The sequence below is a fragment of the Piliocolobus tephrosceles genome, chromosome 5 (genome assembly GCF_002776525.5).
Source record: "Piliocolobus tephrosceles isolate RC106 chromosome 5, ASM277652v3, whole genome shotgun sequence".
NCBI classification, from domain to species: Eukaryota; Metazoa; Chordata; class Mammalia; order Primates; family Cercopithecidae; genus Piliocolobus; species Piliocolobus tephrosceles.
In genome coordinates this window covers 140,561,972-140,578,739 of record NC_045438.1, presented here as the reverse complement: position 1 = coordinate 140,578,739, position 16,768 = coordinate 140,561,972, and the positions used below count along the sequence as shown (strand labels likewise).

Sequence of the window (16,768 nt, the reverse complement as noted above, 5' to 3'; positions counted from 1 at the left end):
TTGGAGAGAACTTTTCTGATCTCCCAGTTACATTAATTCTCACCTGTAGTTTTTCTCATGACATTTTGTACATTTTCCACATCTCTCAATAAAATTTGTGATCATGTATTTATTTGTGTTCTTTTTGTTTCATGTCTGTCTTCCCCACTATATTGTATAAACTTTGCATAGCACAGCACCTGGAATAGAAGAGGCATTTATTAAATAACTGTTGAGAAAACAGATATAGATGGTGTGATTTCATCACACACAAATACACATTTGTTGTCCAGTAGATATGCAGCAATCCCTCATTTTTCTGAAACTATAGAATGTTAAAAAATGATCTTAAGATGGTCCAAGCTGAAACAGTAAATCCCCCAGACCACTCAGTGATTTAGCTACATTTGTTCATGCCAGGAAAGAGGAGAAAATCAGAACAGACACAGAGGACAGTGAGATCATCTGAAGGCTCTCAGAGTTGAAGGGTTAGGTATCAGGTTACCAGGAGAGGAACTGGAACGTGGGAAACTAATGCACAGTGCTGAATGAGAATTCTGCTGAGACTTTGCTTCAAAGGGGTTTGTAATCAAATATCTTTTCCTGGAAATCATTTGCTTTCCCTGTGGAAATGGGAAATATACCCCAGATCTGCAATGAAAAAAGGAGGGAAACTATAGTCCTGATCCCCTGTAACTTAGTGAGAATTTTAAAATGAAGTTAGAAAGCTTTGGTAAGAAGAAAGCCCAGGCAGGACCTGGTGAAAAAAATAGCAATTAGAATCACTATACTAGAGAACATAATTAAAAGAAGGGTTTCCACTGTCCTGAAGCAGTCTGTGGAATCAGACCCTTTATGGTTAGTGTCTGCAGCTTGAACTGCAAGATGTTAGGGCAAAACTCCATCTTGTCCTACATAAAATGGTTTCATTGGTAAATCTAATGGTCATTTCTTAATATTATACTTTATTTCTCAGCTGCATTTGACTCTGTTCACTCTTATGCCTTAAGTAATTTGTTTAAATTTATCTTTACTTTAAAAAAATTAACTACTAAGTAACGTATTCATCATGAAAAAAGTAAAATCTTGAAAAAATGTTTAATATAGAAAGTTAAAAAGCTTCATAGTCCCACTCTTAGAGATACCAGCTATTAACATGTAGTATATATCCTTCTGGATTTTTTTAATGTTTATATCAAGCAGAACCTTCCAGAAGTCCAAAAGGTTCATGACATCTTCATTTTCAGTGTATAAAAAAAAAATCCCAAATAAGATTTGAAAATGTTGGGAATATTGAAAACCTTTAATTTCGCTCTTAAAAAATACACAGTAGTTTTATGTATAATACATACACAGATATACATACACAATACTCCTTTAAAGATAACATGAAAAGTCTATGTTCAGAACCTTCATAAAACTGAGGCTGAAGCTAAATGCCCCTCACCAATATTAAATATCTAAACTCTCTATCATCTAAAACAAACAACTGTACTATACATACTGTTCTGCAACTTGCCTTTTTTTAAAACTTAGAAGTGGGAAAATAGGCTGGGCACAGTAACTCATGCCTGTAATCCCAGCACTTTAGGAGGCCGAGTGGGGCGGATCACTTGAGGCCAGGAGTTGGAGACCAGCTGGCCAACATGGCAAAACCCCATCTGTATTAAAATACAAAAATTAGCCAGGCGTGGTGGCATGTGCCTGTAATCCCAGCTATTCCGGAGGCTGAGGCAGGAGAATCGCTTGAACTCGGGAGTTGGAGATTGCAGTGAGCCGAGATCACCCCACTGCATGCAGCCTGGGCGACACAGCGAGACTCAATCTCAAAAAAAAAAAAAAAAAAAAGTGGGAGAATATTTACAAACTACTATGTATAGAACGGCATTATTTTTATTAATAATCACATACCACTTTAATGTTTTGCTTAATCATAATTTATTTAATTAAGTATTCCACTTTGGTGGACATTTGGTAGTTTTAATGTTTAACACGGGTGTGAGAAAAAAAAAAAAGCCTCTCCCAACAAAACTGAGAACAGAGGTAGGACATTTCACAGGGAGGGAAAAAAGCACGAACATTCTTCTGGTAGAAAAGAAAACTTTCCCCTCCAAAATTCTGCACCAAATATCAAAAAGCACACAAACTCTAACGAGTTTAAGAGTCTTCTTTCCTTCTCTCCCTCTCTCCTTCCTTCCTTCCTTCTTTTTTTTTTTTTTTTTTTTGACAGGGTCTCATTCTGTGGCCCAGGCTGGAGTGCAATGGCTGCAATCAGGGCTCACTGCAGCCTTTACGCCCCCAGTGCTCCAGCGATCCTTCGCCTCAACCTCCTGAGTAGCTGAGACCACAGGTGCGGGCCACCGCTTTCGGCTGATTTTTGCAATTTTTGTAGAGATAGGGTTTCTCCATGTTGCCCCGGCTGGTCTTGAAATTCTGAGCTCAAGCGATCCACCCGTCTTGGCCTCCCACAGTGCTGGAATTACAAGCGTGAGCCACCGCACCCAGCCTCAGGCTTCTTTTCTTTATGATCATTTTATAATTGAGGTTGTCAGAGTTGGAAGGAACGTTAGGGGTTACTGTTCTGCTTCCCAAGTTGGGTTGGATTTAGTGAGGTGGCTTAGTTAAGAGCCACAATTAGGACCATGCATCCTGACTCCCGCACCAGGGAGTTACCCACCCCACAGGCCCTTCCCAGTGTCGGCAGCAACTGGACTGAGCCAATCTTGTGCTAGACACAGAAAGATTTTCTTTCTTTCAGTGTACTGACCAAAGCCAACAGGAGCGCCATTGGGGCGCCTGTGCGCCTCTAATTTTTGTAAAAAAGCATGTTCTCACCTGTTGCTGATTTATCATAGACTGATCAATAACAACACCTAGAGAAAGTAACAAAAGAGAAAGGAGGGCATCTCCTGGCCCTCGGGGATATTACAGAAGCAAATGAAAAGGAATTACAGTCAGGTTTCTGGTACGTCACATAAAACAGGAATCTAAGGACAAAGTTTAGATCGGGAAGCAAATCAATCTCTCGAATGCAGAATAAAGCGGCAAAAGGACCCGGCGAAGGTCCCAGCGTATGTCTCGAGGGGCATGCAGGTCAGCCAACTGGAGCCGGGTCAACAGCGAAGCAGCTGATTTGTGTCTACCAATGAATGCCGGCACTGGTTCAACCTATTATTAGATATTTGCCAAGTAAGTTCACTACTCTAAGTGACATCCGTCATCTTTATGGTGGTTGTGAAATGTGCCTTAATTAAGACACCTGAGTCAGAGTGTAGTTATGGGGATTAAACCAGGAAAAAAAGATTAGATCGTGTTGCTACAAGACTCACTGGGAGCACTACACAGAGGAAGAAATTCAAGCTGTCAATTCTTTGTGTGACGAGGTGGCCGAGTGGTTAAGGCGATGGACTGCTAATCCATTGTGCTCTGCACGCGTGGGTTCGAATCCCATCCTCGTCGGCTGCTTTGCAACCGTTTTGTTCCAGGAATCAAATGATGTGGTAAACACTTTATTTGGCGAATTCATTCCCCATTCACCAGCCATTTCAATAATTCCCTCTGATCTTTCCTGTTCTCTGCTTCTTTAGTAACACTTGTCTTTGCTGTGAATGTAATTTGTTAGTTGATTTATTTGATTCATGTTTCATTCTCACTCAAATTTTCATTCCTTCACAAGTTTTACTTAGCATGATTCCCCATTGAGGCAACAATTGAAGATTTAATTGAGGGCTAAAGAAAACCATTGCCTAAAAAAGTTAAAGGTACTTATAAAATCATAAAGAGTTACATACACAACATTATGTGTATTGAACCATATGGGTTACTTAAGGCATTTTCAGCCTAATTGTATACCTCTACTGCAATTTTCATTTATTATCTTAATGCTAACTTTTAAAGCAGTCACTATTGTCTAAGGATCCCTGTCTTTGAAAAAGGAAGGAGAGTGAGAGTGTCTCATAGAGATATAACAAAGCTTACAAATACATTCCATAGAACATTTCTAGTTAGTACTAAAGTATTTCCTCTTGAGAAAGGAAAGAAGAATGTCAATATTACATAGTTTCTATTTGTAACTTCCATCTTGGCTGATCTTTTGAGAGAAAAAAAGGAACACACATAATTTTATTCAATTTATTTAATTATTTTCATTTTTAAAATAAGTACTGCATTCACATGATTCAAAAAGTATGAAAAGTTGTATAGCAAAGTTTTGTCACTAATTACCGTTGCCACCAGTAGGACACTCTTATTAGCTTTCATGTATCCTTCCAGAAACAAATTAAGACTATTATTTATAAGACTTGCATATATAAGACTACTAATCTCTCCAAGATATACTATTAAGTGAAAAAAGCATGATGTAAGACAATATATATAGGTGCTACTTGTAAAAAGCAGTAAACATACCTGTATCTGAATATATATATACACACATAATTTTGAACATAGCATTTTATGTGTGTGTCTATATTTACAATACTAATGTCTAGTAGATATACTGTGTCCTAGGCAATATTCATTTGTAAGATATTGTCAAATTTCTTCCATATAAGTTGTGTTGATTTACCCTCCCAACAAAGTGAAAAGGAGGTCAGACCACACCTGCTTATGCACAGCCCTTACAAGAGAGATTGTTGTTTCAACTAACATTGTCCCAGATCATCTAAATGGAAGCTTAAGTACTCACAGGCAGGAGGAAGTGATTGAGAATCTGGATTCTCATAAACTCAGTGACCTTAGTTTATTTCAGATTTTCTGGGTAACTACTGGCAGTTTATACATTGGGCTTCATAAATATTCAATACTTAATGGACTTTTAGGCATTAATGGTGTTGAGCTTTGTGTGATTTGAGAGTACGACTCATTTGATTTTTTTTTTAATGGGAATTTTTTTTTTTTTTTTTTTTTTTTTTTTTTGAGACGGAGCCTTCCTCGTTGTTGCCCAGGCTGGAGTGCAGTGGCGTGATCTCCGCTCACTGCAAGCTCCGCCTCCCGGGTTCACACCATTCTCCTGCCTCAGCTTCCCGAGTAGCTGGACTACAGGCGCCCCTCACCACGCCCGGCTAATTTTTTGTATTTTTAGTAGAGACGAGGTTTCACCGTGTTAGCCAGGGCGGTCTCGATCTCCTGACCTAGTGATCCGCCCGCTTCGGCCTCCCAAAGTGCTGGGATTACAGGTGTGAGCCCCCGCGCCCCACCGGGAATGAGAATTTTAAAGCGTCTTAAGTCAGAGGTCTGAAATTGGATCACTGGCTTCAAAGCATTATTAGCTTTTGGCCTGATGCGATGGCTATAATGCCAGAATTAATCTGTCTATAATTAATTACAGAATTAATCTGTCTATAACGCCAGAATTAATCCCTCTAACTCCTGCACTGTCGGTGTCCACAGAGCGGTAATGTGGTGTTAAAGACACTAGCCGAAGACCACCAGGAACAAACCAAAATCAGATTTAATACATAGATGAAGTGACAAGGTATTCCAGAGTAACGGAGAAATGCAGTTCAACAAGAGGCTAGAGAGAGCTGTCTTGTGTAAGGTTGGGGTTCCTATTCGAGGATTCTGAGGAGTCTCTAAGAGAAGCGGGATCAGTTCTGGGTTGCTTGGTGTTTCCGAGGCGGGGTTAAGAGTAGCGGGGATTAGCTAGGGATTGGGCTTGGTCATAAGGAAAGGGTGATCTTCGATATCCCCAGTAGTACATGGATGGGTGTGGCAAAGCGGGTCTGCGCACTCGTAAAAAGGCAGCAATTGCTCAAAGAGGGGCCACTGCTACATTTTACAGCTGCTGCATGATCTTGGAAAACAGTGTTTCCCGTTAACTTTGCATCTGGCTTTACCTGTCCTCCCAGTCCCCGGTTAACAGCTTTTGGTTTTTGTTTGTTTGTTTTCAATTGGAGACTTCCTTTCTTTTCATGGTGACAGGTTTTCACTCTTCCCAACACTTAGGAAACTGTTCTCTGGCTCAGTGGGGTAGGAAGTTACACTGAACGCAATTTCTCCTCCGCCGGCCTGAGGTCGGGTTCGCGGTAGGATTGCCAGATAAGATACAGAATACCCAATTAAATTTGAATTTCAGATAAAGGACGAACAAAATTTTTGCATACAAATCAAGCAACACGTGACCTGGTGAGGCCGGGCGTCTGTGAGCAGGCTAAGGGGCAAAGTGAGAGCCGAGGATCTTCGGAAGATGAGGCCAGTGGGTGTCGCATCCTTTGAAACCTTCCCATTCGGGCTTTTTCACCTGGCTGCCAAGCAGTTGATAAACCTAAGATAGTGTCCTTTTCTGAGGTCTCCAGGGCTCAGCCCAACTTGATTCACAGAGAAGAGGCATTAAATTACAACGTGAGAACACTTTCGTTTTGAAACATAACATTCTCACTCCTTGGAATTAAATATATCAACTTGGAAAGGAGTTTTACTCAGTAAAGGAGAGAAATGAGCAGTTACTGGAGAGGTAAAAGCAAAACTAGACCCCCAGGTCTGGTTGAGTCTTGAACTCACATCCCCAGATTCTAAGCGCAGTAATAAATCCTTACCCAGCCCAAGAGCAGTTGCCTCCACATATCTAGCATAGAGAAATGAATTGGCTGCTTCATAAAGAGTTTCTGGTGAATATAGAAGTTGCTATGTTGTCTGCTACCAAGCTGTGCAGTGGCATCAGCTCATGAGACTTTAAGAAGAGCTGGGTTTGGGCTGAGGGAAGAGAAACTGGAGCACAGGGTACTACTTCTGTTTCTGGTGAGGAAGAGGCAAGGGTCCAAATGAACTGGGAGTCAGTTGTAAGGCTGATGTAACACTTTTCTGGCGGGGATGGCAAATTTGCCTATCATTTATCACAATTTAAAAGTAGATATTAGAGTTCAAAAATAGACTCATGATATCAACTGATTTTCATCAAAGTTGCCAAGGTGATTCAGTTAATCCTTTAGAGGGGAAAGGAAAGTCTTTTCAACTAATGGTGATGTACCAATTGGACAAGAGCCATGTGCAAAAACAAAACAAAACAAAAACATGAATCTCCATCCTTACCTAACACTGTATACAAAAATTAACTCACAACAGCCCACAGACCAAAATAAAACCTAAAGCTAAACCTATGACTTTAAGATTTCTTAAAGAAAACTTCAGAGAAAATCCTTATGACTTCGTTAGACAAGGATTTTAAAATAGAAAAAAACCATAAATCATAAAAAATTGATAATTTGACAGTCAAAATTAAAAACTTCTGTTCTTTGAAAGGTACTGTTAGTAAAAATGGACAACTCTCTGACTCAGAGAAAACGTGTAGATTTTGCACAACAATAGGAAAACAATTCCACCCTCCCCAGTAAAAATGGGGAAAAGATTTGAATTACACTTTAACAAAAATGATATACAGATAGCAAACAAGCACATGAGAAAACTTCAATATCATTGTCATTAGGAAAATTCAAATTAAAACCACTACATGCCTATTACAATGGCAAAACTTTTTCAAAAATTAAAAACCAATACTAAGTGTTGATGAGGGTATGGAAAAATTGAAACTCTCAGACTTTGTCAGTAAGAATGTAAAAATGGTATGGCCACTTGGAAAAACAGTTTGACAGGTTTTTAAAATGAAGTTAAGTATATTCTTACTCCATGACCCAATAATCCTCCTCCTAGATATTTACTCAGAAAAACTGAAAACATGTCCACCTGTACACAAATGTTTATAGCAGTTTTATGTGTAATTGCCAAAACTGGAAACAATCCAAATGTCTATCACCTAGTGAATAGATAAGCAAATTGTGGTACATCTATGTAATGGAATATTATTCAGCAGCATAAAGAACAAACCAGATAAACACAACATAAATGAGTCTCAAAAGCAGTGTGCCAAGTGAAAGAAAGTAGAAACGAGACTTAAATGCTTGTACTGTATGATTCTATTCCAGATAAGACAAAAGATAAAGTAAAAAATCACATTAGTAATTGTCTGCCTGGGAGTAGAGGGAAAGACTGACTAAAGAGAAGTGAGGAAGAATTGAAAATGTATATCTTGTTATTGTAGAGATCTTTACATGACTACATGTGTCTGCCAAAATTCATCCAACTACATATAAAAAGGTAAATTGTACTGAATGGAAATTAAACTTCAATAAACTGATTTTTTAAAAGGTAGATATCATCACTTCGCTATTCCACTTCTAAAACTCTGTTCTACAGAAATATTTGCATACATTCAACAAGGTATGAACAAGAGCATAAAAGAATGTTCAAGGTAGCAGCCTTTGAAAGAGGGTTGGTGTAAGGTTGGTTAAACAAATTATGGTGCATCAACTTAATTGTACTACTATACAACCATCAAAAAGAATAAAATAGACAGGTAGTAACTGATATAAAAAGCGTGCTGCAGAACAATATTGTGTAGCAGTTTCTGTTTTTGTAAATATAAGTCTAGAAGTACACATACAATTATATATTCATTTTTAAGTAGCTTTGAGGAATACACGTCAAAGCCAAACTCTTGCAGATTATTATGTTTTTATTTTTAGGAACTGAATGGGGGGGGGTGCAAGGGCTTTTTGGTTAATACTAAATTTGCTTTTGCAAGGTCTGAAGGGGTTGGCAGGCAGAGGAGCATATAACTTTATATCATTTTAAAAATTGGGGTGGGGCACGGTGGCTCACCCGCGAAATCCCAGCACTTTGAGAGGCTTAGTTAGGCGCAAAGATTGCTTGAACGCAGGAGTTGGAGGCTGCCCTGAACTAGGATTGCACCACTGCACTCCAGCCTGGGAGACTGTGCGAGATCCAGCATTAAGTAAATAAATAAATAATCTGTATAATACAATTAATAGTCACTTACATAGGACTCCAAAGTCAATGTTACATTCGGCGCTGACCACCTACTGCGTTGAGCTTAGTGGTGACGGTAGTGTGAAGACTGTGAAAAAAGTAAAAGGTAGAATTTCTACCTGCAAAGGATTTGTCATGCTTTGCCTGGCAGAGATGGGGATTCGGAGTGCTAAAAAGCACGGGGCGGGGGTGGGGGTGAGGTGTTAGTAGTGTCTGGGCAAAGGAATTGGGAGATCTGATCTTCGTCCAGCGGGACCATTTGGGTAGCCCTTTAAGGATCTGAGGAAAGACTCTTGAAATTCACGGTTTGGGAGATTCTCTGGCGACCATCCAGGAACCTCAAGGTAGGACACTAAGGTGGGATTGGGGGATGGAATCTCAGAGCAAAGAGCAGTGGGTGGGACGACGTGTAATCTTTACTGGATGCGTTCCCAGGTCCTTCTAGGTTTAAAATGTCTGAATCAGAAAGACCAAAATTTAAGAATCAGAGTACAAAGCAGGAAAACAACAGAGTGAGGAAGATCTACTTAATAAATATTCCTCAAGCACCTCTTACTCGTTGGAGTGTGCAGTGAGAGCAGGCGGTGCAATCCGGGCTGGCCACGCAATGGATACTGTGCTTCCCCACTCTTGGCAGAATCTCGCGGCCCGGACCTTTTTCTTTCGAGGAATTTCCTTTTTGATCCAGATCTAATTTCTTGATTTTTGTTTGTTCGTTTTGTAGAGACGGAGTCTTGCCAAGTTGGCCAGGCTAGTCTCCAACTCTTGGGCTCAAGTGATCCTCCCACTCGGCCTCCCTAAACGCTGGGATTACAGCCAGCCACCGGCGCGCAGCCTGTTGGTTTTTCCTCCTTTTGCACCTCTAGTTCCCGTGAACTTTAAATACCCTGGCTGACAAAGCGCGCGCTGCCAAAACCGTGTGTTAGGTGGAAGTTGAGTTCCCCCTCCGCTTCAGTTTCTATTCTGAGCTCTGCCATTCTCTCAGTGGTTAGTTCCTGTAACTGCTCTCACTCCAGCGAGTCAGTGCTGGTAGCAATGCTTGTACCGCAAATGCAGATGAAATTAAAAGATATTATTTTGTTTAATGCTCTGCAATATGATTGAAACACCTGGTTACAATGTATTTCTACAAAACATACCAGACAACCTTTAGAAGAAATGGAAAATCAAACATACCAATTAGAATAGAACAAATAAAAGTTGTCAACAGACTTCCCCCAGAAAAAAGCATTAGACATAACAGTTTCACAGATAAATTTTAATAAACCATTAAGGAACAGATAATTTCAATGCATTTAAAATGATTCCAGAATGTAAAAAGCAAAGGGAATATTCGATTTTTTTCAGAAACAATTCTAAGAGTGATCTCAAAACTCAAGATAATTACCAATAGGAAAACCCCATTTTTCATTCTTTCTTATGCCGAATCCTAAATAAAATGATAGCGAACAGAATCCAGCAGCACACTAAAGGAATAAATAATTCACAATGACAAAATGGAGATAAGCGTAAGTATTATTTAAAATAGAAAAATCTTTAAACATAATTCACCACATTAGCATACGTGAGGAGAAAAAGCATATAAGGATTTAGGTAAATGTGGAAATGGCATTTGGTTGCATTAAGATCCATTTTTTTGGTTGTAATTTTTGAAACTTTTAATAAAAGAGGATAGCTCCTTACCTCACATTAGAAAACATATCTAACTTACATCAATGGTCATCATCCTGCTTTTCAGAGAATACATTATATGCATTGCCTTTGAAGTTAGCAACAAGTTAGAAAGATGTCCACTTTCATCACAAGAATTTTGTAGTGTTTTGGGTTAGTCAGAATTATTTAAATAAATAAATTCAAAAGAAGGGGATAAAAGTATCATTACATTGGATATATGAAGGTACACAGGATTTATTTATGAAATTAAAGATATTTATACAAATAAATAAGATAAATCACTTGCCTTCCTACCCACACACAGTGGAAGAAAAGACCCCATTTACAATGGCAACAAAAGAGATAAAACATTGAGAAATAAATTTAGAAGGAAATTACAAGACGAATATAAAGAACACTTTGTCAATCTTCTCTACAAGTTAGTCTACATATTTAACATAATGCCAATATCAATTAAAATAGAGTTTTGTTTTCAAACTGTATATATTGCTTCTAAAGTTTACATGGAAAATAAACAACATTAGTAGCCAAGAAAATTCAGAAAAGAATAATGAGGCAGACATACACCTTTTGGGTATTTAGACATATTTTAAGGCACAGCGAATAAAACATTGTAGTACAAATAGGATAGAAAATCCAGAAGCAGGCACAAATATTTAAGCATTTGATAAAGTTGACATTTCAAGGCAGTGGAGAAAAGATGAATTATGCTATAAAGGGTACTGGAATATCTAGATAGACATCTGAAAAAAATAGAGCATAATCCACATCTCACATCTCACAACCAGGGAATTCAAAATTTAAACAGAAAAAAAATCCCATAGAAGCACTAAAAAAAATAAATAAAAGAGAGAATTTTCTTTTATAGTTTTGGCATGAGGAGGTCTTTCTAAGTATCACAGAAAACCTAGAAAACATAAAAGATTATTAAATTAAACTACTTAAAAATTTAAAATTTCCGTATAACAAAAACCACGAACAAAGTTAAATAGAAAAATTCTGTGTTTATCACAAAGGACTGATTTCCCTAATACATGATAATCATACAAGTCAACAAAAGAAATACTATCACAGGCCGCCTGCAATGACTCACGCCTTAATCCTAGCACTTTGGCTGAGGTGGGCAGATCACTTGAGTTCAGCAGTTCAAGACCAGCCTGGCCAACATGGTGAGACTCTGTCTCTACCAAAAAATACAAAACTTAGCAGGGTGTTGGCCTGCAGTCCCAGCTACTAAGAAGGCTGAGGCACACGAGAATCGCTTGAACTTGGGAGGTGGAGGTTGTAGTGAGCCAAGATCACACCACTGCACTCCAGCTTTGGGCAGCAGAGGGAGACTATGTCTCAAAAACAAAAAGAAACACCATCACAAACAGAAAAAATGGAAAAGACATAAACAGAAAATTCACAGGAAGGAAATATGCATGAATACTAATTCATTCAACCGCATTCATATTTAAAGAAATATTCCTTTCTCACTCCCTTGCAGCATCCTGGTGGCTGCTTTTGGTTGGAGGCCATCTGGCACCTAAGGCAGGAAGATGGTGGCTGCAAAGAAAACGAAAAAATCACTGGAGTCCAGCAACTCTAGGCTCCAACTTGTTTTGAAAAGAGGAAAGGATGTGCTGGGGTACAAGTGGACTCTGAAGATGATCAGACAAGGCAAAGCGAAATTGGTCATTCTCGCTAACAACTGCCTACCTTTGAAGAAATCTGAAATAGAGTACTACACAATTTTGGCCAAAACTGGTGTCCATCACTATAGCAGCAATAATATTGAACTGGCCACAGGATGCGGAAAATACTATAGAGTATGCACACTGGCTATCATTGATCCAGGTGATTCTGATATCTTTAGAAGCATGCCAGCACAGACTAGTGAAAAGTAAATCATGCAAAAATTTCTTTAAATAAACTCGCCAGAGCTTGTTTTTTAAAAAACGTTCATTAATACCACAATAATATGCCATTTTTTCCCAATAAGACTGTCAAAGATCAAAAACTTCGGTGAAGGTAGGAGGGGAAATAACTTTCAGGTATTGTTAGAGAGCTGTAAATTTTTATAACTACTTTGGGGGCAATCTAGCAGTATGTACACATTTTTAAAAATTATATAATATATCATGCTTTCCATATAAACTTAAAACAATCTGGAACAGTAGAAACTCTACCGATTTCATAAATCTTTTTGTTTTGTTTTTAAACTAAAAATTTCTAAACATACCAATGTCCCATTCCAAAATATTGCACAACATTCTGAATACAAGCCCCTTGATTGTATTCTTCCTTCGCTAAAGAAAAAAGCTCATGACCCTGCTCTCCTGGTTCCTCTCTAGGCTTGCCTCAATGCCCCCTTCCCATCCCTAGGGAGAAAACTAGAGGATCCATAGCTCACTGCATTGAGGAAAAGACATCATTCCAGACTAACAGTTCACGTTCTTCACAAGATAATCTACCTTCTGATTTGTTCCTGGGAAAGAGGGATAGATAGAGACAGGATGGGGAAAGGGGAGAAAAGATTTTATTCTCTTTTCTAAAGTTTGTTTTTCCTGAAAAAAAAAATGTTTCTCTCATCTTTTTAAGGAAAAATCTTGAAAAGTAAAAAAATATGTTTATTGTGTTAGAAATATACATCTATTATACATACCTCTTACATTTCACAAGTATAGCAAATTATTCAATACAAATGGACATCAAAAAATGTAAAAATTTTTAGAAAGTTTTCCTATGAAACCATGTAAATTAGTGCAGGTTTCTGTTTTTGTTTTCTTAAAAAAATAAAATTGAAGCGAAAATGCCTAGATTTGAGACAAGACAGATTGAACTGGGCTCTAGAGCCCAGCACTGAAGTCATGCTCCTGAACACACAGTTTTTCTCATATTTCAAAAGACACGAAGGGATTGGTCACCCCTTTCTCCCTGCATGTGGTGAGAAACAAGCTGACCTAGATGTGGGCGGATGCCTGTGTGCGTGGATGATAGGAGGGCTAGAAGGGGATGTAAGACAGCATCCAACCTTTCCCAGAGAGAAGGTATCTGCTGGGCCTATCACCTATGTGGGAGCTGTGAATGAGGGACAGCGTGGCCCAAACTGGGCTGGCCCCTGAGAAGTCTAGGGGAACAGATAGTGCTGGGCTGAGAAATCAGGGCACTTCCTGCTGGGGGAAGTAAAGCTAGTGCCCACTGCAGGGAGAGGAGGCTGGCACTGCCTGCCTGGGCTGGACCCACAGCCACAGCAGTTGCCCACTTGAGGTCCCTGGGGAGGATGGAGTGAGTGTGGCGGCAGGGGTTTTGGTGCTTTCTGGTGATGGGACCCTGATGCCAAGTGCCCCACTTGCCAAAGAATAAAATGTTTATTACCCTGCTCCCCTGGCTCCTGCCCACGTTTGCCTGGCCTTCTAGGGTTGGAGAAACAAACCCTCTTCTAGCAAAGGCAGAGGAACAAACACTCTTCTGTGATCCAAACACGTCAGCTGGGAGTGCAGAGTCCCTGTCCAGGACACTACCCCTCACTGTATTAAGGTCCAGTGGGGTTAGGTCAGGGCAGTGAGGGGGATAGTAGGAAGTACTGAGAAGCTCTATCAGGCAGGGGCACAAATGTACTCAAATAACATCTACAACCAAAAGACCAAAAAGTATCCACTCCAGGCTCAGGGCTGCCCAATGCAGATGCTGACTCCAGTATCCCACCCTGCCTCCCTTCTCACCCCCATAGGTGCTCAGGTGAGCAGCTTCCCACGTGGCTAAGGTCACACAACAGGAGGGTCGAAGTCCAAGGACTTCTCATAGGCATCAGAGGCTTGGGTATTCCCTCGGCCCTTCAGAGCTAACCTATTTTTCTGGTGGAGGTGGTCAAAAACAAAAGTGCAGATCCCTCTGCAGTCTGGAAACCAGTTCTTTCTGCAGTGCTTCTCTCTGGGAGTGTCTTAGGCTTAACCATAGTGGTGTGACCCCACCACACACACTGCAAAAGGACTGCTAATACTCCCAGCCCACTCCCCAGCCTCACTCATTAATAAGCATTTGTCGCAACCCAGAATCACATCTAGAGAGTAAGTTTCACATGGCTTGGAATCCTTTAAAACTGGACATAAAACCATACACACACACACACACACACACACACACACACACACACCACCTCTCTGGCCCAGGGGAGAAGAAGCTGCATGAGAGAAAGAAAAGGCCATATGCATCAGTGGCTGGGTGGCCAGGGCCTTGATGATGGTCTGGGCCTGGAGGGAATGGTGAGGTGGGGCCTCAGGACAGAGATGACAGGAATTAAACTAGATAAAATGCTAACCTTACTGTAGTCACAGACATCAGCTCTAGGGTGTGTGTGGGGGGTGTCAAGTGGCCAACTGGCAGCTCCTTGTGGCCCAGCCTGAAATGGAGTGGGGGCTGGAGTCAGGCCTATTTCGGTGGCAGGGCCTGAGAAGGCCTGCCAAGATTGGATGGCTTTGAGTGTGAGGATAGCTGGGTGACAGAGGCAGTGACACAGGCCAGCCTCTCCCTGTTCCAGGGAGAGTCAGGTTCCAGCTGCAGCTCTTCCTTCCATGTGAGCTTGGACACACCAATCCTAAACCAGGAGTGTGAGGAGGAAGGGAGGAACAGGGAGCAGAAATTAATTTCTGGACCATTCTTAGCAAAGGAAGCCACCAATTAAAGATGTTATATAAAGAACTACATGTTAAAAAAACAAAGACAGAAAAAATAAATATAAAACCCAAACCATACAGGCCGATGGGCAAGTTGTAAGTAGTAGGGGGTTAAGTTAAACACATTTTGGTGCTTTGGGAGCCCCTCCCATTCCGTGCCTGCACTAGATCTTTTTTTCTAGAAGTGAGAGTGAGAAAATCTTCTTGTACATTTTTCTTTTCCTTTTTTTTGGTTTTTTTTTTTTTTTGGCCTTTCCTTTTCTTTCTCTTTTCTGTGGTCTTGGGTGCCTGGCCCCAGGGCAGGTAGACAGTCCGTTGGCCAGCACCACGGACTGGAACGGTTGACTAGGATATTGCGTGGTGTTCAGGTTGTAGCTGAGGCCTTCCATGAAGGGTGGCTTCTCCAGGAAGAGGCGGGTGGCCTCCAAATACCTAGACCATGCAGAAGCTGCTGTTGTTGCAGGTGACAGTCCCACTGCCTCCAAAGGGGGATGGAGTGCCACCACCCTGGCCATTGGCCCCATCAAAGAAGAAACTGGGCGAGCCACCACTGTTGTACTTGAGACTGTACGTGGCCTTGGGCGAGAGCTAGGATTGAGGGCCCCGTGAGTGGGACGAAGTTCAGTGCATGCATAGACAAAGACTCTTGTGTTTCAACAAGCTGTTGGTGCTGAAGCGGGCAATGGAGGCTACTGTGGTGGCTGCTGGCCATCTGCCTCACCGCTGGCTGCTCCTCTACCACTTGCTGCCCCACCCCTCTTCTTTATCTTCGTGGAGCCTAATTTGGTGGCAGCAAAGGAGTCTATGGTGAAGGTGATGGGCTGGCGAGGCAGAGGATGAAGGTGGGGCTGGGTGATGGGAAAAGCATGGCGACGGGGAGTTGGACAAGGAGCTGTCCTGGCTTCCGATGGGCACAAGTATCTGGTCGTCAGGGCTGAAACTGCTCTTGATCTCCATGTCCAGCTCCAGGGCCCCGCAGCCCTCACTGTCATCCAGGTAGAGCACTTTCACTGCTCCTTTCTCGCCAATCTGGTAGGACACCTCGAAGGGGTCAATCCATATGCTTATCTCCTCAGGCACAGTGGCCCGCACATCTTCCACTGCCAGGCCACCTCGCTTGGCGGCCAGCTCCCCAAAGGGGTCCACCATCTCCCCAGTGTGGACATGGTGGAAGCCAGAGCCCTTCAGCGGTTTGTCAGGGTACCAGTGGACTTCTTATTTCTTTTTCAGAAGCGCCAGAGTAGCTTGTTGTACAAGAGTAGAAAATGATGAAGTTCAGGGGTGCTTTGATCTCTAGCAGCATAGTCCTTTCCTAGGCAGAGAATCAGCACAGGGCTCGTGCACAGCCTTGGGCTCCAAAAGGCTTCAGGTCTCCGCCGCGGCTGGGCGCTCTGCCGGCCTCGGGGCGGCTTCTCCCTCTAGAGTGGCCCTGAGCGCGGGGCGGAGGTCGCTCTCTCTTCCTTCCCCGGAGCCGCGCGGCCTGGAGCCGAAGTCCTTTTCGTCGTCGAGGGTTGGGGGACGAAGCAGGCAGCTATGGGTCATGACTCTCAAAAATGATTCTTTCAGCTTTTAGGAGGTCGGGGCGGTTGGGGGATGGAGGGCTGGCGGGCGGCGACCTGGCGGGGAGAACGGAC

The 16,768-nt window shown here is 41.6% G+C and overlaps 1 protein-coding gene, 1 non-coding gene and 1 pseudogene across 2 annotated transcripts; 2 read left to right on the top strand and 1 right to left on the bottom strand.

The window, feature by feature from the left end:
* The first annotated feature begins 3,356 nt into the window (after positions 1-3,356).
* On the top strand, positions 3,357-3,438 carry TRNAS-GCU. The gene has a single exon. It is a non-coding gene; the product is annotated as a tRNA-Ser (tRNA).
* An 8,579-nt stretch (positions 3,439-12,017) lies between these two features.
* Positions 12,018-12,365, top strand: LOC111525982 (annotated as a pseudogene).
* A 2,976-nt stretch (positions 12,366-15,341) lies between these two features.
* LOC111525981 (protein Tob2-like) lies at positions 15,342-16,768 on the bottom strand. Its single transcript, XM_023191656.2, has one exon. The coding sequence runs from the start codon at positions 16,281-16,283 to the stop codon at positions 15,870-15,872; it is 414 nt and encodes a 137-aa protein (XP_023047424.1). The 5' UTR covers positions 16,284-16,768; the 3' UTR covers positions 15,342-15,869.